The sequence below is a fragment of the Schistocerca americana genome, chromosome X, assembly GCF_021461395.2.
Source record: "Schistocerca americana isolate TAMUIC-IGC-003095 chromosome X, iqSchAmer2.1, whole genome shotgun sequence".
Taxonomy (NCBI): Eukaryota; Metazoa; Arthropoda; class Insecta; order Orthoptera; family Acrididae; genus Schistocerca; species Schistocerca americana.
The window spans coordinates 651,521,286-651,546,993 of NC_060130.1; the positions used below are offsets into that span (position 1 = coordinate 651,521,286).

Sequence of the window (25,708 nt, forward strand, 5' to 3'; positions counted from 1 at the left end):
TTACCATGGTTCCAATTAGGCAATGTAAAAGCCATTGCCTACATGGACAGGAACCAGAATAAAAGCAGTAAATTATTCTTAAGAGCTGTATATTCAGGAGACTGATGGATTCCAAAGCAGCAGCAAGCCAGGTGCACATCAGGCATGCGTCAGTGTTTTCTGTAGCTGCTGGTCAGGACCTGATGAAGTGGCTAAAAGGATTCAAGTAAGTTACCAAATACAATGGTTGGAATGACATGATGTGTGTGGCAAATGCGTACTTTTACTTGGATGGCACAGCCCAGCAATGGCTCAAGAACAATGAAGAACAGCTCAACAGATGGCATAAATTCTAGACTGAACTGAAGAAAATGTTTGGTTACAATCAACAGAAAGTCAATAATCAAAGAACACGACACAATGCCATAGAGAAATGACATAGTCAGACATACAGAACGTTTTGGCCCTGTGCCACAATATGAATTGTAACACGATATAAACTGACAAAATCTCGCACTTTGTGAAAAGAGTCTCAGAAGACAAGTTCCAAGCTCTTGTCGCAAAGGATGTCAGGACAACAGAAGTATTCCTCAAGTTGTGCCGGCAAATCGAGGAAAGGCAGCAGAAAGAGAGTCGGACAAAAGAGGTGGGACCAACTGCTGGATGTTGTGACTATAGCAGTTGTGGAAGACCACCATGAGCTCACCTCTCTCATATGCCAGATAGTAAGAGAAGAGTTACAACAGTATATGGTAGCCAGAAATATCGGACACAAAAGGTAGTAGGCATGAATCTTGACCCAAATCATCAGGAGGTAACAGAAAAAGCTGAAGAAGGGGGGTACTGGTCTTCAGCACCAATCTCCACTACCAGCCGAAATTGCCAAATGAACAGATTCTGCCAATTCGGACTTATGCTGCAGCCATCAAATGACAACCAAGCAACCAACCAACACAGGTACAACCAACTCCTGTGCTAAGTGCAATTTCCTGCAGAAGAACTCACAGAGGACTACACACCAGTATGTTTCCACTGCAGATGCCCTAAACAAATCGTACAGTAATGCAGAAAATTAAGGAAAGTTTTTCATGGAACGTAGAAAGAAGAGCTAAATTCTCGGAAACAATGAAAAACTTGTGGGCACATAAAAAGAACCAAAAGAACAAGAAGAACAGAAAATGAACCTTCTTTACTTAGAGTTTTCCACTCTGGGAGCTTTGTGACTAATAATAATAATAATAATAATAATAATAATTTAGTGTGGCTAAGTGGCTCGGTGCAAGTATTTTCATTGGATGCCACTCTAGCGACTTGCATGTCCCTTACCTACCCCAGTTCTTCAACCAGGGAAAGGGGACTGACAGTTTAGTGTGGAATCTGAACCCTGTGTTGTTTCTGGCAATTTCTCACATTGTTGAGAGGTGAAGACTAGATGAAAACGAAGACTGAAAAATCCATTGTTCAACTGAGATTTGATTATGCGACTTCTCAGTTTATGCTCACACACTTTACTGCTAGAATGCTATGTCCGACATAATGATACAGTCAACAAAACATTAACCAGTATGACCTCATTTATTGAGTGGGCAAGACCCCCCCCCCCCCCCCCCCCCAACAAATGCATCAACTAAGTTTCTTTATTCTGCAGACCCTATGTCAATTAAACAATAGACTTCACAGTAGAAAATAAATCAACGCAACCCAAATTCCTTCAGAACTGTAACATCAATTATTATTGTAACTTAAGACATTTCAGATGAGCACTTTTGTTGCCACTACTATCTACAATGTCATAAAATGCAAAAACTATCAATTTCCTTATTTATTTGTGCATTTTATATTTTCCAGTAGAGTTAGATTAGGTTGTTATTTCAATAAGTTAGTGAACAAAAGAAAATGAGATATGATAATAATCATATAAGTAGCTATAGTATAAGTGTAATTATTACAATGATGTCAGAACTTATAACATTATTATAAGAGCAACTTTCATATTATAACATTCGTCCCAAATGGGAATAATCATATACTCACAACAGAAGTGCCTAAGGAATCAAATCTGGGTAAGGTGTAAAATGATCTGAGGAAGAGAAAAATAATATGGAAAGGGTAGAAAAGAGGCAATGAAATAAATGCGATAATCTGGTATGCAACACCCGGATATGTGCCGTGGTACCAGGCCACTGGAACACTACACTTCAAATTGTCCACCAAAGGCGTCTATGCAGGCCGGCCATAAGAGGATGACTGTGGTGGATCCCCGGGCTTGTGCACATAGCACGGTGGCAGCGGTACCATTTACCAGAGTCCTCCTCTATTATAAGAAAGCGCAGCAAACATTCAGTCCCAGACGTAATCTTACCATTTACTTGTATCAGCTTCTATGTTTGTTGTTCATTTGTTTGTGGATGAATAAACTTTGGTTAGTTGTGGCCACACTGTTATTTGTGTCTTGTGTTATGACACAATTGGTGATGAGTGTGGGGTTCACTTCTGTGTGATCTCTATTTAGCTGGTTCTCATGTCCATGAAGGGAGTGCTCAAGTCTCTCCTTGAGCAGCAGCAAGCTCTTATGGTTTCTATCACGAACTTGTCGGCCACACTGACTACACAGGCTTCCACACCATCATTGTACCCACCACCTTATTTGCCTTACAATGACGCAGCCGAAGACTGGGAGGCTCGCAAGAAACGGCTTTGGTAACACTTTGTCGCTTTTGGTGTCACTGATGCAAACACGTGCAAGGTCTTGTTCCTTTCTTGGAGTTCTCCGCAAATCTACCATTTGTTGTGCCAGTTAGCTCCACTCCAGGAACCTGTGTCACTTTTGTTCGACAAAATGTGTAAGTTGTTGTCAAATTATGACAGTAAACATATGCATGTTTCAGCAGTGCGTGTAGAATTCTGTCATTATCAGAAACAGCCCCACAAGTCCTACTGGGCTTGGGAAGCCAAACTCCACAGCCTCAGTAGCAAATGTCAGTTTTTTACCGATGCTTAGCATGATTCCTATGCTGGTTCTAGGGTCTGTGATGCTGCCATTCGTTGGATACCAACAATGAGGTGCAACAACATGTATTGCAGTAGGAGAATCCATCTTTGGCTAAAGTGTTAAATATTCCTCAATCTCTCAAGGTATCTTGTGCTGCAGGTGATCAGATTGAGGCCTGGTGTGACATTGCCCTGGTGGCTTCTGTTCCTGGTCATCGGGCATCAGCCAGTACTCAGGGGGAGAACAATGTGCCAGCCGGTCACACATAATCTCTACGCTGCATTGGACAGTGCCATGCCAACAACAACAGCAACCACCAAGCAATGGAGCACTCTGTCTTCCCATCTTGCCCATACTGTTTTGTGCAACATGTCATAGTCGAGTGCCCAAAGCACTGGGAAATTTCCAACAACTGTAGGAAGGAGGACATATAGTGTCTATGTATCATTCCTGGCCCCCCTCCTGTGGACGTAATTGTACATCTCCAGTGCTTACGACTCACACAAAACTGTTTATTGAAGTGCAAGTGCTCAGACTACAAGTGGACATAGGTGGAGCTGTGACTTTATAGAATTTACAAACTTATGTGGATTTGGGATTGTGGCTTTGTCTCCAGTTACTCAGTGTTTAGTGGGTTACAATAAGCAGCATATTCCAATTTTGGGACAATTTACAACTCCCACTGTGTATAAATCTGTGGTTCATTCCTTGACTTCCTCAGTAGTGGACGATACTGGCGCCGACAATTTGTTCAGTCTGGATGATTTCAATGGTTTTGATTTTTTCCAATTCAGATATGGTGCACCTTGTTTCAAACCAGGACCCTCATCCACAGTTAGATTCTCTGTGTTCTGAGTTCTTGACTCTTTTTTGGATGGGTTAGGTTGTGCCACTAATTTTGCAGCTCACATTATTCTGAAACCTATTGTGTTCCCAGTCTTTTTCTGTGTGTGCTCTGTTACTGTGGCTTTGCAGGACCAAATGAAATCAGAATTGGACAGGTTGATGCCACTGGGGATCATACAGTCAATTACACCAAGTGAGTAGTCTATGCCCCTAGCGATTCTTAAAAAAGCCACCTGGTCTCAGCTTCACCTCTGCACTTTAAAGTTTCTATTAATGTCCAATCTATCATTGACATCTACCCTTTGCCCCGTTAGAACAGATTATGGGTTAAGCTCACTGAGGGCCAGTTTTTCTCCAAAATTTGATTTATCTGAAGCCTATTTACAGGTTACATTGGATAAGGATTCTAAATGTCTCTTTATGATTAACACACCCTTTAGGTTGTGCCAATATCAGCGTCGCCTGATCGGTGATTCCTCAGTGTTTTTTGGAACAACTGACGATGTCCATTCTGGAGTGCATCAACAATGCTGATGACATTGGCATTACGGATGCATCCATGGAAGAGCATTTACGTAATTTATGCACTTTTTTCACGTTCTTACAAACCACAGTGTTGAAATGAAACTTGGCTAAGTTACACTTTTTCCAGCCGTCCATTGAGTATTTGGGGTTTCAGGTTTCTCGGGATGGTGTTAAGCCTTTATGCCATGATGTTGCTGGCATCACAGCTCTGCCTTGTCCTACAAATGTCAAAAGACCAAGCATTTTTAGGTAACACTAAATACTATCACAAATTCTTTCCAGGTGCATCCATGATGGTCCATCCCCTTCACAAGTTGCTCTGCAACAATGTTCCCTCTTGAAACTTCCTGGCAGATTAAAACTGTGTGCCAGACCGAGACTCAAACTCGGGACCTTGCACTTGCCCGCAATAGGCAAAGGTCCCAAGTTCGAGTCTCGGTCTGGCACACAGTTTTAATCTTCCAGGAAGTTTCATATCAGCGCTCACTTCGCTGCAGAGTGAAAATCTTATTCTGGAAATGTTCCCTCTTAGCGGATGCCGGCTTGTGAACATGCATCCAAGCTTGTAAAATCTAAATCACATTCTGATCCTTGTTGGGCTAATTTCCATCCTAGCCATCACCTGGTTTTGGCTACAGACACCTCTCACTATAGACTCAGGGCCCTTCTCCCACACCTATATGAGGATGGTTCCAAATGTCCAATAGCATACATGTCAAAAACGCTGAATTCCTTGTATGAGAGCAAGTCCTACATCATTATTGACCACATATCTTGATTTTGTTGTTTGATTGTTCTGCTATGTTGCCCGACAAAGAGGCCCATCACATCCAGCACTACAACTGTGAAATACGTTTTCAGCCTACTGCATAACACAATAATGCCTATGTGATGTTCTAGCTTACAATGGAGCAAGATCCTGCTTTTAACCAAGATGAACTCATTTATTATCACTTAGATGTTGACCTGCAACGTACAGTCTCCCAGACTGCAGCTGCTGTCACTATCGATCTGGTTTTGCATCCAGTTGTTCATCTCATTCAATATGATTGACTGGACAGGCATCTGTGCAGGGCTTATGACCCTCTGCGCAACTATTTTGCCCTTTATCATCACCTTTCGGTATTTGATGGTGTTATCTTAGCTACGGATGGGCTATTGCTCAAGGTGGTGATCCTGGCTACTGCACATCAGGATCATTGGGAGGTCTCCCATACCAAGTTGTTGACCTGTTGGCACGTGTTTTGGTCTGGCATTGACGGCAACATTGTATATTTTGTGGCAGCCTGATCTTTGTGTGCTATTCAACATGCGGAGCTGCTGGTGATGCTCTCTCCATGGCCTGAACCACAGTGTCCATGGGAACATGTCCATGTTGATGCGTTCTTCCCCAGTTCTTACTGGATGTTTGTTGTTAATGCTTTCTCTAAATTTCCATGTCATCCACTGTCCTTTCATGTCAGCCGCAACCATCTCCATATTTCTTTCTATTGGAGGATGGCTTTATACACTTGTGACAGATAACGGACCGCAGTTTGTGTCTCAGACCTTCCCTGATTTCTGTGCCCTGGTAGGCATTCATCACATGACTGCTTCACCTTTCCAATCCCAGCCTAATGATGAGGCAGACCATTTCGTCTGCACATTCCAGATTCAAATGAAGAAGCTTGTCGCAGGCTCTTCCATGGACGACACTTTGACACACTTCTCAATTTCCTACAGGGTAACACTGTGGGGAATCGAAATCATGCAGAGATGCTCCATTATTGACACACACACTCCCTTCTGCATCTGTTCATGCTTCCCTACCAACAACCATTAGCATAAGACTCGTCATGGTCTGCTCCTGGCTCTGTGGATTCTGGCAACCAGTAAGGATTCTAGCAACAACCCACAGCTGCTTAGGCCACCACTTTTGTATGGTGCGCAGTGGTAAGGGCTTGTGGCACACCATGACAATCAACTGCATTCTCGCACTGTGGTGAGGCCCACAGGTTGACCACCACCGCCTTTGCCTCCTCCCTCAGCACCTGTCCAGGTCTTGTGGGGCATCCCTGTTGCAGTGGTGGACTCGCCCTCCTTGTGGGTGCCACCTCCTCCTGCCTCTCCTCCAGAGTCTGTCCCTCATCCTACCAGGACATGCTGCCGACCTTTCCCGCGCCACATTGCTGCCATCAGCAATTCTGCCACAGGCTGGGTAGGCACCGTCGGGTCTTTCACCACCAGCATCTGGGCTGCCTGTGGCCCAGTGGCTGGTGCTTTCGCCGTCAGTGCTGTTCCACCACAACAGGATCCCGGACATCAAAATGCTACCAGTGCTCTCGTGACCATTCGTCTCTGCTATAGTTCATGGGTGCGGACGCTGCATGTGTTCACGGGCATGCCACCTGTGCCCCTATTCACCCATTTCAGCCCGGAATCTATTTCCAATGCCGCTATCAACGTCTGTGTCACCCACCACAGAGGCTGTGGGGGTTTCGTCAGTCATCCAGATGTCTGCATTGGAGGAGTGCCCTTTCCCCATGGGGGAGGGATGCTGTAACCCAGCACGGAATACGTGGATACATGCCACAGCACCAGGCCACTGGCACACTACATTGCAAATCATATGCCAACTGCATCTGCACAGACCGGCCACCAGAGGATGCCTGCAGTGGGTCAATAGGACTTCTGCACATGGCATGGCAGCCACCGTACCATCTACCAAAGCCCTGCTCTATATAAGGACAGTACAGCATGCACTCTCTCTCAGATATGTTTTTAGTGTTTACTTCTATCAGCTTCTATGTTTGTTGTTCCTTTATATTTGGATGAATAAACTTTGATTAATTTTAGCCGCACTGTTATTTATGTCTTGCCTTAAGACAATAACAAGCAATGGAAATGGCAATGGAAGAAAAAAGAAAAAGATAGAAATGAAGAAATAAGGGAGACAGCTGAAAATAGAACAGAGAAACTGTTTCACTGGAGGGTAGGAGAAAGACAACTGGTAGATATCACAAGGATTGTTAGGGCAATGAATACACAAAAGCTGCAGTTTCCTTTCATATTGTGTTAGCATTTTTCTATAACAAAAAGTTTACACAGGTCTACATAACTAACTTTGTATCAATGTCCATCTGCAGACAGTATTCCAAAAGAAATACTAAAAAATTCTCATTGTAAAATAAATCTTCATGGCTAACACAGAGCTTAACATCCCAATTAAATAATACCATCAGTGTTACCCAACAAATTTCACAAAACATACCTGATGTTTCTGCCTTCGCTTCCGCTCTGCTTCCAATTTTTGTTGTTTTTCCAGTTTCTCTGTTGCTCGTGCCTCCCGCAAACCTTGTCTTTTGGTACGTTTGTACATCTTCATTATCTGTGCAGTCTCAAGAGTAGTGTCCCTTCTAGTGGCAGCAAGTATCTGTACAAGAAAATTGTATTTGCCATAATCTCAAATTAAAATAAATTTGTCTTGGCATACTATGAAATAAATTCCATACCTCACTTCTCAATTGTCTCTGAAAATTTAAAACTCGTAATGCACGCAACTCAATTTCTGCCTTTATTTTAATTTCCTCTGGCAAATCTTGTGGCAAGTTGATGAGCTGTTGTATACGCATGTATATTTGATTTGCTACCCTGAGAAATAGAGAAGGAAAAAATTAATAGCAGCTTACACACAAGCTACTGAATGAAACAGTGTCTCAAAACTACAATATAATTCTTGTTTAGATCATATATTATTCAACCACATAGTATTATTGCAGAGCCGGCGGTCATGTCAAACAAGCTCATAGCACATAACTAATACCCACAAAAATTCAAAAAAAGAGGAGGAGTTTATTACTTTCTTTGGTAGAACATTTCATCTCATTTATTGGACCTGTTCTTTCATCAAACATCCTCTGCATCATCAATTTTTCTTTGAAAAAATTAAGATATTAATACTGACAACAAGATTTAGTTGTGTCCTTCTTCTGTCTTCTGCAGTAAGGAGTTTGCCAAATTTACAGACTGTTTTAGAGCAGTTATATTTATTAACAGTGTTCTTCAACTGGCCTCTTTATTGCCAATGAGACAGCAAGCTGCAGGAATGGACACATGTAAAGATACCAACAAGTACACAAAATATAAACATTCATTTTGAAACAATCTGATAGATACATAGCAATAAGTGCAAGTGAACAAATTAAAGTTTTTATTATTATTGTTATTATTGCACTTGACCTTGCATTGCCACTATTGGAAACATGCTGTGACCTTACAGTAAACAAGTACGGTAGTGACTAAGGAAAACTCATTTCATTGTGAATGGTTTTAAGTCAGCTGTGCTTATACTATCAAGTGGTTCAGCATATCCTCACGAAATATCATGATAAAAACCCACGATAAGCTGATCAAAGTGCCCTCACTCCCAGGTGCAACAATATCACGGTCGACTAACAATTATTGTCATTTATTTGTGACTTCTGTCTAAATGTGTAAAATGTGGTTGTTAACTGGAAGGAAACATAGCGAGGATAGTTGCTTTAATGTAATCTACTAGTGTATACTGAGTGGACTTGCTCTGGTATTCTTACCATATGAGATTTCACATTGTCATGGTGCACTAGATATTTTGTTCAACTTGTAACTTTTTTTAACACATTTCACCACAAGAGCCACCAGTTCCACTACATTGTAATTGCCAAAAGAATTATTCCGGGTAACCATATGTGCTACCACTCACACGACAAGGGCCATACAATTCTCCAAAAACTGTTGATATGTGCCCTGAAAAGTTTCTCGAACTGGATGGAAAACTTTCAATGTTCATACACTGGACTGAGATTTTCAATGCTTGCAAGTTACGACTTTTTATTTCCATATGCTGAAACACCTCATCAACACTAGCTGTAGCACATTACATCTGAGAGTATCACATAATTGAAAAAACTGTTCCAGTTATATCTGAGAGCATAAACAAATTTTTGTGTTTCAGGTTTACTGTCTCAAGTCCCAACTGTAATAACAGCAAAAGCTAATGGAGATGTAAATAATGAGCCTCCACTTCAGTTCTTACATGACACAATAATTTACACTGTCTAAACTCGCCTCTCTCACAACCACCACTTGAAATGCTGCACCATCAGTTAGCCAAACATACTGAAAATCAATCATTCATATAATAAAATACTCATTCTGGGCAAACTCCTTAACATTTACTTGTCAGACCCACTGCTCCCATTCTACACGTTCTCTGTTATACTTCCATGCTTTAACTTCACATAGCTTTTCTCCATCCTGGTAGAATCTCAACAGATTTTAGTTCTCTTCACAATTTTGAATTACACCTGCTTCTAATTCCATACTGGAGACACCAATTTCCACACTGAGTCACACAGCACTTCCCCTTAGCTCCCTCTAATCTCAATCCTGACCAAAATAATACACTACGTGATCAAAAGTATCCGGACACCTACTGCCAGTTACTCCAATCAACAACCTCAGTAGTCATTAAACATCATGAGAGAGCAGAATGGTGCACTCCGCGGAACTCACGGACTTCGAATGTGGTCAGGTGATTGGGTGTCACTTGTGTCATACATCTGTACATGAGATTTCCGCACTCCTAAACATCCCTAGGTCCACTGTTTCGATGTGATAATGAAGTGGAAACATGAAGGGACATGCACAGCACAAAAGCGTGTAGGCCGACCTCATCTGTTGACTGACAGAGACCGCTGACAGTTGAAGAGGGTCGTAATGTGTAATAGGCACACATCTATCCAGACCATCACTCAGGAATTCCAAACTGCATCAGGATCCACTGCAAGTACTATGACAGTTAGGCGAGAGGTGAGAAAACTTGGATTTCACAGTTGAGCAGCTGCTCATATGCCACACATCACGCCAGTAAATACCAAATGACGCATCGCTTGTTGTAAGGAGCAAAAACACTGGACAACTGAACAGTGGAAAAACATTGTGTGCAGTGACAAATCATGGTACACAATGTGGTGATCCGATGTCAGGGTGTGAGTATGGCGAATGCCTGGGAACGTCATCTGCCAGCATGTGTAGTTCCAACAGTAAAATTCAGAGGCGGTGGTGTTATGGTGTAGTCGTGTTTTTCATGAAGGGGGCTTGCACCCCTTGTTGTTTTGCATAGCAGTTATCACAGCACAGGCTTACATTGATGTTTTAAGAACCTTCCTGCTTCCCACTGTTGAAGGGCGATTCGGGGAGGGTGATACCATCTTTCAACACGATCGAGCACCTGTTCATAATGCATGGCCTGTGGCAGAGTGGTTACACAACAATAACAGCCCTGTAACGGACTGGCCTGCACAGAGTCCTGACCTGAATCCTATAGAACAGGCTGTTCCAACCGAGCTCCAGGGAGCTGGAGCATTCCGGAGCGCTCACTGTGGCAGCTCAGAACCTGTGTGGAGGGGGAAAGCGAACTCACTGCCCCTGGCCGCATGCAGCCGCAACTGATGCAATAATCCATGTTCAATGACAGCTATGACTAGCCACGGGAGCCCTGTACCTCTATTGGAGGATACCTTTCTATTCATTGAGAGGGGTGGACGTCCGCAGTGTCTTGTATGTCATAAAGTATTTAATTCTGCGAAGAGGTACAATATCCAACGGCATCAGGTAGAAGGCGTTGCACGCAGAGAACTGGTAGCCAGGCTTAAGAACGACATACCAGGAGACATAAGTTTAAAAACGGTTTCGTAATATGGAGGGTATCAAAACATGCAACATAGTTCATGTTCTGTAATGCATTTATAATTTTCAGGTGAATGAGAGCGGAGAAAACACTACTGAATCTTCAATTTGAGCAAGCTGCAGGGTCGCTCACATCACTGCGACGAGTGGCAAGCCGTTTTCAGTGGGACCACTCGTAAAATTGTGTGTGGTAGCAGTTGCAGAATGTTTGTTTCCAAGGGAGGTGCAGGTAATTGAAGGGGTTTTCCTGTCAAAGCAAACAATGTCTCGTCGAATCCTGGACATGGCAGCGGATTTAGAGACACAGCTCAGGAAAAAGGCGGAGAGCTTTTTTGCATTTTTGCTAGCGCTTGACGAAAGCACCAACATATCGGACTGTGCTCAGCTGGCAGTCTTTGTGCATGGTGTCAACATGAAGCTGCAAGTAACTGAATAACTCTTGGATGTGGTACCACTTGATTACACCGCAACAGGACGTGACACTTTTTGAAGCTATTTGTGAATCAGTGGACAATATGAATTTGCCGTGGGATAAAGTCCATTCTGTAGCGACAGATGGTGCACCACAAATGATCGGGCGTCACCCAAGGTTTTGCTTCTCATTTGAAAAATGAACTCATGGCCGAATTCGGGAAAGACATTTTGACTCTTCATTGTTTTATTCACCAAGAGGCACTGTGTGCTGAAACAGTAGAGCTAGGTGGCGTAATGAAAGATGTCATAAAGTGTGTGAATTTTGTATGGCGTCAGGGTATGAATCATCGCCAATTCAAAGGATTCCTGAAAGATATGGAAGCGGAGTATGGGGATATACCTTACCACATTACAGTTCGTTGGCTGAGTCAGGGAAAAGTTCTTGATGTTTTCTTTGCCATTAATGAGGAAATATCCCTTTTTATCGAAATTAAAGGGGAAGAAATGCGTTGTCTGAAAGATATAAAATAACTATGCATCTGAATAATTTAAATCTGTCATTGCAGGGCAAAGGGCAGCTAATCGTTGACATGCACGGCCAGATCAAAGCATTCATGGAAAAGTTACGTTTATTTGAGAGGCAGATGAGTAATGGACATTTAACGTTCTTCAATCATCTTGCTTCTTTAAAACTACCTGAAGGTACTACTTTCGGCGATTAACAAGCAAAGTTAAAGCAGCTTATCACGTTGTTTGGAACACGATTCCGAGACCTCACTAGTTTGGAAATGGAACTTAAGGTGTTCAGTGAAGTGTTGGCAGAAGAGCCAACACTGTGTTGCTAGAGGAGGCCGAAATGCACGCGTTTAATTACACGCTGACTGGCATGAGGTCTGGAACAGTTAAGGGAATTAATAGTAGCAAATAAAGTACGTAGTTGATATAATACTTAACTTTAATCCACAATTGGTGTACATCACTCTTGACGGTACATGTTATAATCTCAATATCAAATGCTATGGCGCCTTGCTAGGTCGTAGCAAATGACGTAGCTGAAGGCTATGCTAACTATCATCTCGGCAAATGAGAGCGTAGTTGTCAGTGATCCATCTCTGGCTAAGTCGGCTGTACAACTGGGGCGAGTGCCAGGACGTCCCTCTAGACCTGCCGTGTGGTGGCGCTCGGTCTGCAATCACTGACAGTGGCGACACGCGCGTCCGATGTATACTGACGGACCGTGGCCGATTTAAAGGCTACCACCTAGCAAGTGTGGTGTCTGGCGGTGACACCACATTCAGCGCTCCTTTTCCAGTTTCCCCCGATGACTTGTCATCGTCACTTCAATTGGAGATTACTGATTTGCAAAATTCAACTTTGTTGAAAGGGAGGTACTACAACACGTTGGATTTGTCACAATGGTATTGTTCAGCACAGCAAAAAACACTTTCCAAGCTTCAGAACAATGCCGCTCAGATCATGTGCATGTTTGGATTTATGTATTGTTGTGAGCAGCTTTTCTCAGCAATGAAAAGAGTAAAAAGTAACGAACAATCGTTTCTTCAGTATGCAACAATGAAGGACAACCTCCGCATTAACGCTGTGAACACTTTGATGCCTGATATTTCCGATCTTGTAATGAAAATAAAATATCAAGCTAAAGAGGCCCAATAAATTTAGTATGCAATTTCTTGTAAAACAGTTGTTTCTTATTTATTTCCTGAACATCGTATTTCCTGATGTAGCATGTCACCACGTCTTAGCAGCTAAGAGTATGAGGTTGTCGATCTTGTAAGACACAGCTGGCACATCAAAACGCTTGCCTTGCCACCTGCCTCAGCCAGCCGTGCCATGTGCCGGCCCACTTGAATGGTCACAGCGACCAACACGGCTCCCTGGAGCAGGGAGCGCTTCGCGGCTCACAACGGAGCCGACAAGCTGGAACAGCCTGCTGTAGAACACCTTTGGGATGTTTTAGAACGCCGAATTCGTGCCAAGCCTCGCTGATCAACATTGATACCTCTCCTCAGTGCAGCACTCCATGAAGAATTGGCTGGCATTCCCCAGGAAACGTTTCAGCACCTGATTGAACATATGCCTGCAAGAGTGGAAGCTGTCATCAAGGCTAAGGGTGGGCCAACACCATACTGAACTCCAGCATTACCGATGGAGGGTGCCACGAACCTGTAAGTCATTTTCAGTCAGGTGTCCGGATACTTTTGATCACATAGTGTACATAGTACCTTGTCAATTAGAGACAGTTATAACATAAACAAGAGAAAGCTGTCTGATGTTATGGATGAGAATAATGACTCCACTACCAATTGGATAACTCTGAGTTCCATTCCTAAGCTTTGGACGCTGCAGTGGACTATGATGCAAAAATGCAACTTCCTAATTACTTGCACCTGTCTTGCATTTTCAGAGAGGAAAAAACAAAGTTAGTTACTAATTCCAGAGCTCATCTCTCTTCCATCTTCTGTTCACCAGTTTTACAAAATAACAAATGTATCCTGTGCCCTTGGAATCCCTGCACATACTCAAATGTGAAGACAAAATATATCTGAAATTTAGATTCAACACAGATCTTAAGAATGGATCTCAGTTTAATTTTCAAAATTTTGATACCATCTGATGGTTTAGGGATATACATCACTCATTCCACCATCAAAATCAGGAACCTCATGTGCAGCAATTCAATACTTCACTACCAAGCTCACACAAAAATATAATGAACAATTTTGTAATTTCTTGAAATACACCTTTGCTGTCCACAACATACAAGACTAATTACTGGCTAAAGTAACTCCATTTTTACACTTTCAGTGCAGCAGCTTACAAAAATATTGTTCCTTACCTGTTCTCACGCTCAGAAAGGACAAGCAGTGGATCAATGCCCACCGGTCGTGGTACCGATGTGACCCTGTTTTGCTTCTGCTGACCTCCAGGGCCACAATGTTGCTGCTGCTGCTGCTGTGGTTGTTGCTGCTGCTGTTGTTGTTGCTGCTGTGGCTGTTGTTGTTGCTGCTGCTGCGGCGGTTGCTGTTGTTGCTGTTGTGGTGGTGGTTGTTGCTGTTGTTGCTGCATTTGCTGTTGCTGCAGCGGAGGTGGTGGTGGTGGCACTGCTGTTACTGCTGCTTGCTGATGATTATGTGGAGGCTGCTGTGGTGCCATCTGAGGTCGCTGAGTTTGGGGTGGTGGGGCCTGAGGGGCAGGTGTGCCCAAGCGTGGGGGCATTAATGGCTTCTGTTGAGACGCTGATGGACATGTTGGGGGTGCCATTTGTGCCGGCATTGGTGATGGGGATGGAGGAGGACATACGGATACTCCTAGAAACATAAAAAACTTTTTTGTTTAAACAGTACACAGTTGGTAGAATTTATTAACATCAGAGCAAAAGGAAGGCAGGAAAAACGAAAAGAAACCAGAATTACCTCACATTTAATCAATGCACCCAGAACTTTTATCTCTTACACTGCCTTACTCACACTCAACTACATGTGCACCTTTTCTTTTAAAAGTTCTGGTACCATTCTTTTTCGTTTCAAAAACCTTATTTTGCATACAATTGTTTGCACTATGTTTTATCTGAAAAACTGTTTTATAAATAAGGTTTCTCTTCTTTCGAATCATTAATTAAAACTGTATCATAGTTTTGTTCCTGTTTATGACAAATTCTGTAGTAACACACAAGGGGATCACAAAAAAGGCAAAATATTTAATTAATATGACTCATTAGAAATTTCTTGTTAACCCCTATACACTACAAACAAAGTTTGTCCTTGGGTAACTGTGAATAAAAATAGTATTTTTCAGTGCTTGAATATGAAAGGTAAGATTCTTTTTTATTTATTCACATGAAAATCAAATCCACTTGAAATCCTTCAAAAAGACTTTACTGAAACATTTTTAAAAATTCTACAACTGGAAATCATTACATGAAGCACTGTTACTATCAAGGCAACGTTTTTGTTATACAACAGAGTAAATAATTTTTAACCATGCAAAGATCCCTCTATAATAACTCTAGGCACAAATATAGCACAAAGTACATGCTAACCAATGACAGACTGAATTAATTCCAAAATGTAATGGGAAATTAACATTCAGTATCCTGTACTTCCACACCAGAAAAGCAAATTACAACAAACAAGGGTACTGACTGAAGTGAGTGATTAATAGGCTTGTATAACCTGGCAAAACTGAAGATCCAATATGGATAAAAGAAAGAGTTAAAAATGTCACATATTAATTAACTATTGAACTCTGTGACCAAACTAGTTAATAAAAAGTTGTGATACGTATACCACGACTGCTATAAATTGTACATCAAGCCCCACATTTGGAAAAAGGACCAATTTGTACACTTCCTCTCAGAATGTAAATATGTCCACTGATGTTTTCTTTCTATTGTCAAAAATGTACACTGCAACATTAGTCACTAAAGACATCTTGCTCACAGGTATACAAACAAAAAGCTTGTCTTTAAAAAGGAAAGTGGAGTGAGATTATGCAACTGTGAATACAAAAAGAATTTCTCTCTAACTTGAGGTTTCCATTTTTGAATATCAAATCCATTTGAGTTCCATTCACAACTGGAACAGTAAAATGTGGAACACAAAATACATTCAGCCACACACTATAAGGTGGCTTGTGGAGTACAGATGTACATGTATATATACCAAATAGTGTGAAAGTACATTCATCAGAACATGTCACACATTTCATTTGTCAGTTGTCCAGGTTTTGTGCTAGCTGAATAATTGAAGCCTTTTCCTTGCATTCAGCTGTGATGGAAAGTGTCTGTCAATCACAGGTTTACCTTTAATGTTTTGTTTATACAATTTCCATTTCCTATTTTCATCAGAAATTTTTTTCTTGAGATGCAAATTAAGCTTAGCAGTCACTTTCATGGCAGGGGCATAACGTATTTAAGATAACAATCCTATTTAATTCTCTTGAGGCTCTAGCAATAAGTTCAATGTTTCTTAACAACTATCATATTTTGCAAACAAAGCTTATTCATGGACTCTGAATGCTGTCAAGAAACTACAAGTAATGCCTCTAAATATTAGAACTTATTTGTAACTATCAAGTACCCAGCATGTGCTGCAATGCCCCTCAAAGAAAGTGTTGTGTTTAAGCTGTGTTTATCGAAGTGCTTTTGGGTATGATGCATGCCATTGAGTTCTTTGGCTATCGACTCGCATCAGTGATAGTTGCAGCGTGACTAGACAGAGTGTGAGGTCACGAGGACAGAGTTTTAAGGAGAAGTGAGAGGAAGAAGCACAGCGACCAGCAGACGAGTCAGTACACAACATGTGACATGCCACAGCGAAACCGGGCTGTGGACTGATGGAGGGCACGAGTGAATTAACCAACATCGAGAGCACCGGGGCCTGGCACAGTGCTGTTTAGCCAGGACGAAACAAGCCACTGTGGCTGGTGTCCCAAAGGTTTTGGAGTGCGGAGCCGAAAATACTACTGCTACACACACGGTAACATCAACATCAAGTATCGTTCCTGGAGGATTTATCAGCTATTTTACACAAAACTCATGCTGTCATGCGCTGAAAGACTCAGGTTGTGCAGAATCTTGTGCGGGTTTGGCTAGAAATGTGGCTGTCTTGGGTTGCTCCAGTGCTCCAGAGTTGTTTCTTAGTGTGCAGATGTAAAGCATTGTTGGTTAGTTGCTCGGTGGGGGGGCAAGGGGGGGGGGGGGGGGGGGTGACCAAACAGCGAGGTCAATGGTCCCATGATCAAAGATGGCAGAAATCAATGGAGGAACAACACAAGCAGCACAGTCCAGTCAAGGGGAAGGGATTATTGCACAAACAGAGAGGGAAAGGGATGTCAGAGCAGCAGACAAAGGAAAGAACAGGAGAGGGATGAGTGGAAACAGGTACAGCGAGGGTGCCCCAGAGAGGCCACACATGGTAGACCAGCAGGACCACCTCTGACCCGAACTGGTACTCACACTATACCATACCATACCATCATCATGATACAACATGAAGGCATATCCCACGTGATCAGTAGATTTAGAGCCACTGGTGTAAAAAACAATGGCATCCTGAAACTCCGTAAGAACGTTCGGAACAAACAACGGAACACCATTGGAGCTACGGAGGCTTTCAGGTCCCCAGAAGAAATCCATCCGAATCTGGGGCTGAGTAACTAACCGAGGGAGAGTGGTCAGGTGAGAATGTGGGGAGGGGACACAGAGGGAAGATGGAAGTCATGGTAGAGAGAAGTACGGCAGAGCCCAACCAGTAAACCTACCCGAGGGTGGGCAGCAGGTGGGCGATGGCTGAACTCACAAAAAGAATAGAATAGGAGGGGTCAGCAGGGGAAGAGTGGATAGTGATGGCACACGAATCCAGGAGCTGGGACCACCGAATGAAAAGAGGAGGAATCCCAGCATCAACCACAGGACTATCAAGAGGGCTTGTGCAAAAGACACCGGTGACTCAGCGGATACCATGATGGTGAGCTGGGTGCAAGAGGAGCACCGTGGAAGGGGCAGCTGATCCATAAACTTAATAAACGCAGTCCAGACAACACAGAAATAATGCCCGGGATAGGCGGAGAAGGGATGCACAATCTGGGCCCCAAGAGGTGTGGGCAAGGAAGTGAAGAGCATTGAGTTTACGAAAGTAGCCAACCTTCAGATAACGAAACAATGAGTTTACGAAAACAGCCAACATTCAGACGTCAGACAAGGGACAACCAAGTAAGCTTTTAGTCAAAAAGAAGACCCACGAAATGGAACTGGGGGACCATGGTCAGGTGTTGAGTGTCGAGGTAGAGCTCCAGATCAGGATGGACTGTAGTACGGCGACAGAAATGCACCCTTGTCAGCTTAAGGGGAGAGAATTGAAAAATGTGTGAGGATGTCCACATGGAAGTGTGTTGGATGGCACCCTGTCATTCCACTGAGGCCACTGGGTGGGACCTAGTTCAAATACAGAAATCATCCACATTTAGAGCACGGATGACCAATGGTCTGGCAGAGGCCATGACAAAAAGAAAGATACTTAATAAGGAGCCCTGTGGAATGGCATTCTCCTGGGTATGTGGAGAGCTGAAAACAGTGCCAGCTTTTGACTCTGAACAACTGGTGGGACAGGAACTGGTGAATAAAAATCAAAAGGGGGTACCGAAGAACCCACTCCTGCACCGTGAGGGGGATGTGATGGTGCCAAGCTGTGTCCTAGGCCTTACGAAGATTGAAGAGAACTGTGACAGGATGGCAGCACTGAGAAAAGGTCTGCCGAACTGTGGTTTGTCACATATAATTGATCAGAGACCGTCCCTCCCAAAAGCCACACTGGTAAGGTAATAAAAGGTCTTAAGAATCAAGGATCCAATTGATCTGAGCCACCATTTGTTCTAGTAACTTACAACAGACACTGGTCAGGCTGACTGGCATGTAACTATCAAGGGATGACAGATCCTTGCCAGGCTTAGGGACAGGAAACACAATACTGCCTCTCCACTGAGAGGGGAAAATGTTTTGGAGGCAAATATGGTTAAACACCTAGAGGAGATATTGTTGTGGAGGATTGAGGTGTTGAAACATGGGAAGAAGAGAGGGCCAGAAGAAGTTCCCATTCAGTAAAAGGATCATTGTAGGATTCTGTCTGACAAGAGGGAAAATATATGTGGGAAGCTTCAACCTGCTGTTTCCAGAGGAGAAAGGCAGCTGGATACAAGGCTGACACGGAAGTTGTCGCAAAATGGGCTGCGAGGTGTTCCATAAGAACTGATGGATCTGTACAAAGGCGTCCTGGATGAGCAAGGCTCAGAACGGAGGACTGCCACTGACAACCTTGGAGTGCAGCCACACCTGTGACAAAGGGACACAAGACCCTGAGAGGAGACAAACCATTTCCACCACACCTTCTTGCTCTATTTGATTAAGTAACAGGATTTGGTGCGAAGACATTTAAAGGTACTAAGACCAGAGGAGGACAGGTCCCATTTAAGATGTTGCGAGGCATGACGACGATTATGGATAATCGCGGCAAAGGCTGTGCTCCACCACAGAATTAGCCAATGGCGAATGGGGAATGGGGCATGTGAAGTGAGGAACAGCAATGCCGACAGTGTAGATTTACCTTATCGGATGGATCACGGACGACTTCATCAATGCAACCTGCAGAGATGGTCGAAAAATGACCTGGGCGATATACAGAGGCAAATCAGCACTGTGGAAAGCCAAGAGAGGTAACGTAGTCATCAAAAGGTGCGAAGGGAATGAGAAAATCAAAGGGAAGCAGTCGCTATCACAGAGGTCATTGTGTGGTGACAAGTGTAAGAAAGGAAGAAGGGGGTGAGGAAGAGAGTGACAAATCAATGGCAGAGAAAGTGCCATATACAGCACTAAAATGAGTAGGGAAACCATCATTAAGAAGTCACAGGTTGCAGTCCACAACAAACTGGTCAATGAGGTGCCTCTGAATAGATGAAAAAGCACAGTACCACAAATAGTGATGAGCATTAAAACCACCAACAAGGAAAAATGGAGGGGGCAGTTTCTGAAGGAGGGCAGCTAGGGTAACAGATGTAGGTGGCCTTTTACGAGGGAGATAGAGATTTCAAACCATGACTGCAGAGTCCAAGTGGACCCGGACAGCAACTGCTTCCAATGGGATACAAAGTGGGATCCATGTACTAACAATATACATACGGACCAATGTACAGATGCTACTGGAAGACCTCAAAGGGCCGACCCAGTTCCAACAGAAAGCACTGAACCCATGAAGGGTTGGTGAGTGAGCATCAGTAAAATGAGATTCATGGAGAATGACACAAGCTGAAGAGTAAAAGGCAATAAGGGATTGCAACTCTTGGAGGTTACAGCGGTATCCATTACAGTTCCATTGAATGAGCATGGACTGGGTATAAAAACAGGAGGTGAACGGGCTGGAGGCAATCATGCCACAGGGCCACCATCTGTCACCAACAAGGATGGGATGATATCCATGAATAAGAGGTTAGACTCTGGTTGCGAGGGGGGAGATGGCACCTCTGGAGGCACCACACAGGCGTTGTCCTGCGACTTGTGTTTCTTTGTCTTCTCTTTCACAGGCTGAGGAGGGCAGGACACAGAGGGAGAGCAGGCTTCTTCAAGATCCCGAACCGAAAGAAAGCGGGCAACCTTGGGAGGCACAGACTGTGTGTCCCATGGGCAAGATGTGGCAGTAGACCTCCGGCTTGAGAGACACCAGAGGGGGAGGGGCCTTGGGAGGGAGACCCGTCACCGACAGGTGCCGAAGAAGGGGGGCACTCCTTCAGCGGAGGAAAGGGAGCAGCACCGGAGGAGAGGGAGCAGCACCCAGCTGCTCGGAACAACAGGGGACGGAGAGAGGGGAGGGTGATGGGACTGGGGTAAGGGAGAGGGAGGAGGGGGAAGGGACAAAACAGAGGCAAAAGTAGACATGATTGACACAGGTTGAAGTTGGTAAAATTTCTGATGAGGACTTATACTCATGTACCATCTTTTTCTCTTATAAGCTGGGCAATATGGTGAGCGTGGAGAGTGATGATTATGACAATTAACACATACGGGTGGCGGAACACAGGGTCTACCATCATGTAGTGAGTGTCTAGAGTCACCACATAGAGGATCCACCATACAGTGGGAAGACACATGCCCAAAACACAAGCACCAAAAGCAACTCATGAGTGGTGGGGACATAAGGCTTCATGTCACACTGATAACACACAACCTTGACCATCTCTGGGAGGGTATCTCCCTCACATGCCGTATTCAAAGACTGGTGAGATGTAATGGGCAATAGGATATCATCAAGATGGTCACAAGCATGAAGAACTGCAGACTGGGTGGCAGAAGTAGTTTTGATCAACAGGGAACTCAACCGCATCTTACTGAGAGACTCCACTTTGCCAAATCCATCTTCGATATTTTCCACAAAAAATAACGGCTTTGTGGTGGTGAATGTGTCCCAGTCTGTCCTTGTACAAACCAGGTGCGAGGAAGGTGTTTCACCCCAAGCCAGCAAACCTGGCCCTCCTCCAAGGGTGTAGCCAGGGACGAAAAGGTCATAAAAAGCAGCATTCAATGAACTGTTGCCACTTGAAAAGACAGTTGTAAAACAACAGCCAGATTTGTGAAGCTTGATACTTTTCATAGCAAAGCATCAGCCCTAATACTGCCCACTCCTATCAGAGGCTCTTCCCATGGGTACACCCAGCCATAGCAAGAGCCGTCTGGAATAGTGACCACTGCCAGGAGTTCCAGTGCTCCAGAGTGACAAGCAACCACTGCCAGGCATACATAGGCTCAGGTATCAGAAGTGTGATCCCTGTGTTGTCAGGGGGCTCAGCCAGACGGATACATAACAGCCCCACCAAATGGACTGGCTACTCATGCTGGTGACCTAGCAGGGTGGAGGGGGCCTATGGTGGGGAAGGATTGGGGGGGGGGGGGGAGGAAGCCACACAATAGACGCTAGGGGGTGAGTTCTTCCTCAAATGGCTAACACTATGAACAGAAAATTTAAAAATGGAGGTCAAACCCCAAAAGGGGACCAAAAATACCAAAAAGGAAGGATGGAAGAGAAAAGGCAAGGAGACCAAAACCACACAGAATACAGAAAATCAGGTGGATAGCAAGGCTGACATAAGTAAGAACACAGAGAGAGGGTAACGAGGGGGCAGTGGGGAAGGAGCGAGGATTGGGGGGGGGGGGGGGGGGGGGGGGGGAAGGAGAGGTGTGGGGAAGGAAATGCAGCCCGGGAAGGAAGAATGGGCTGCAATAGCTTGGGGCCCCATGGGTGCCACATATGAAATCACGAAAGAAACATGAACGACTGGGGGGGGGGGGGGGGGGGGGTAAAGTATTGTGACTAAAATTGATGGGCATTGTACATCTGGGCTAAGACTATTTTGAATGCAGTAGCCATTTCCTATGTACTTAAACTTATTATGTGCTTAAAAACATCTAAAATGCACAGTGGCTAAAGGTCCATGAAACTGACTGTTGTGTTGTTGTAGCAGTAGTCCAGTGGTTGTTATTTCTGATATTTTTCAAGTTAAACGTCTGGGACTGACATAGGCTGGTGAACTATTTTAGCACAGGAAATTTTGCATATGAGCTATTGGTTGATATGTGAGTGGCTGTTATTATTCTTATGGCCATCTTTAACATGTTCTGGCAGCACTGCCATATGCGTTGTTTTAGAGTGATTTGTGGCAGTAAAATGGTTTATGTCTAGCCCTCAATCTCACCTCTATGTTTAAACTGTTATCATTGAATACTTTTTAAATGTTCCCCTTGTTATGTTGCAGGATTTGGGGGATTATTCACTGACAGGCCATAACCTTATCTCTGATAAAGTATCAAGCAGCTAGTGTCCATATCATTTCTTGTGACTGGCTGGACTTACATGCAACAGCGTGTCATCAGTGCTAAAGGCACTGGTTAATATAAGTACTGTTTTCATGTGCTGTGCTGATCGAGGCCTATGTTTTAGAATGTCGTCTTAGATGATTAGCTTCATTAGTGCTTTGAACTGAAACTCCCAAGCACCTGTCATTGCTCATGAAAATTGTTAACCTGCTTAGTTTGGTGGCAGCTAGAGCTGTGAAGTTGTTTTAAAAAAAATCATTGGTGTTATGTATGGGTAGTGCTGATTCAAACTGTGAATTCAAAGGCGAATAAGCGGCCAGTTAAACTCCATGTTTTATCTGTTTTCACAGTCTTTAGATCATTGGTAAATTTAGCTTCTTTTTTACTGTATGTAGCTTGCAAGTTAAGTGGCTACTGCCAGTTCAAGCACAGAAGTCAAGTTAAGTGTTTTAAGATGGCTACATGCCAATTAAATTTTTAGCATTTTGGTGTTGTGAAACATACGTAGACTGTTAGAGCCATCAGTGATTTGAATTATGCTATGGCTTATGTGATTATTCCCATAGAGCAGCAGTGCCAATAGGAACTGAGAATCATAAATTATCCTTTTAGATGAGACTGCTGAGAACTATGGGGAATATTAAAAGTCTTATTCTATTGTACTTATTTAATAATGAAAGGCCAGTAGAATCTGGATTATTGTCAGCCTGTGTCATTTGTTTTAAAGGCAGCTTGTGCTGCTTGTAACTTATGAACCCTGATTGGTCACGTCTTGTTGAATTAAACTGAAAACTGGAATGTGTTATTATGTAATGTGGCTAATGCCTATTTATGTTGTTTTCTTAATAACTGTGAGCATCGTTCAAGTGTGAAAGTAGGATTTTCTCAATGAAGTAAATTTCATTGTCACAGCATAGTAACTTTCACTCCAGGACCCTTGTGTCCTAGTTGCCGCTGCTCCAAAGGATATCCCCATTCCTTGTTTTCATGGTAGGACAAAAGAGGGTGGGGAGAGGGAGGATATCCCCATTCCTTATTTTCATGGTAGGACAAAAGAGGACAGGGAAGGGAGGGAGGGAGGTTTCAGGGTACACAATATTTTTTTTTGTTTCTCCACCTGGAGTGAACACAAGTAAATCAGAAGGTGACTATACAGCTGTGTCTGCAAAAAGCATGGAGTTGCCAAATTTAGTCCACAAACTAGAAGTGATTGTCCCTGTGATTTGTTGATGGGCATTACAAATGTGAATCGCACTGTAAACTTTGAATTTGAATGGCATATCTGTGGAGATCACTGGCATGCTAGCAACATTACATCTTCTCCTGTAAATTTTCCATTTATTACTGTAGCTTCAATGACAATGTTCATCACCTTTTTCAATGAAATTCTGGTACTGCTGCAATGTCATAATGGATTTATGTTTTGGAGAAGAATAATAGGCATACCGATTTCAATGTTAAAACATGCAGCAGCAGGCCTGGCAAATAAAGTGAATTCAAGTATTCAGTCTGATAACTAATAACTTAAACTTCAGTCATTACAGTATCAATGGACTGATACATTATCACTTCATCTGTATTTCATTCTGAATGCTGGAACTGATACACTGACTTTGTTGTTTTCTGCTGCTATTATAGTAGGTGCACTAAGATACTGATGATTTTTGTAATGCTGAGTGATAGTTCAGAAAACTTTGTGAACCAATTTGTCTGTGGTTGCTGCGATTTTACAGAAGTTTGCTGGCAATATGATACATTGTATGGATTCATCTACTGCCACTTCCCCATTCCCAATATCCAAAAAATGTTTTCTGAAACATTCAAATGATGAATCATGTTGTAACTGTACACTCACACTGATCTTCAAAGACTATTTCTGTATGTATTGCCATAAAAGTGAAGTTTGAGACATGCATTATGCTCATCAGTGGCTGTTGAATGAAATATAACTGACAGAGTCTGTTGAAAATTGCTGGACAATAAAATGAGTGCACCATTAAAGAACAGTTCGTTTCCTCTCAATTCTTTGAGTGTACAATGAAATAAACATTCGTCCCATAAAATGAGTTCACATGATTGGAGTAATTTACCTGTTCCAGAATTTTTGTTGTTATTGCATGTTCGTGTCTCAGTGATTTGTATATTCAATGGCAATTCCGGTGTTAATGGTACAGTTTGACCACTATCCTAAAGAGTTGCTACAATTCAATATGATATGAGTGCCAGTGCAAATAATTTTTTTTTTTTTTCCCCCCTTCCAAAAATATGTGAAATGCAAAAAGTTTTGCCTATTGTAACACCCTAATGAACCCCAAAACCCAATTAGGAAAGACCATCATGATGTAAAGAAAGGAAAGTTATCCTGATAGGTACGGCAACTTTGCCTATGATATAACACCAGAAAGTCTTGATAAACACCAACATTAAGCCGGCTGGCCCCGGCGGAAGTTCTAGTCCTCCCTCCGGAGTGTGTGTGTGTGTGTTTGTCCTTAGGATAATTTAGGTTAAGTAGTGTGTAAGCTTAGGGACTAATGACCTTAGCAGCTAAGTCCCATAAGATTTCACACACACAACATTAAGCATTACAGTGTGTGTTTCGGTAGAAAAGAAGAAGAAAGAAAGGTCATCTTTAGTTATTTGCCAAACATCTAAGTAATAAATGCAAATTAATACCATGAAAGTTATGTCTAAAGAAATTTTGGTCAGATATAACTTTTATGTGGAAGAGAGTTGTAAGTGCAACGAAGAAATTCAATGCATCTACAATACTCATTCATGGAAAAAGTAAGTCGCTTGCTAGCTATCGTTCTATCAAGTCATACGAGAGCAGCTCTTGCCACAGCTGAGCGAACGGAGCATGACGAGATTGT

At 43.1% G+C, this 25,708-nt stretch overlaps 1 protein-coding gene across 4 annotated transcripts in view; it reads right to left on the reverse strand.

The window, feature by feature from the left end:
* The window catches only part of LOC124554818 (ATP-dependent helicase brm-like), a 379,799-nt gene that overhangs the window by 196,789 nt on the left and 157,302 nt on the right, over positions 1-25,708 (reverse strand). For all 4 annotated transcript variants that reach the window (XM_047128479.1, XM_047128480.1, XM_047128478.1 and 1 more), the window contains 3 exons: positions 14,319-14,790; positions 7,834-7,972; positions 7,593-7,754 (listed from right to left, as the gene is read on the reverse strand). In XM_047128479.1, the coding sequence (XP_046984435.1) occupies positions 7,593-7,754; positions 7,834-7,972; positions 14,319-14,790 (773 nt within the window). The remainder of the gene's footprint in view (positions 1-7,592; positions 7,755-7,833; positions 7,973-14,318; positions 14,791-25,708) is intronic.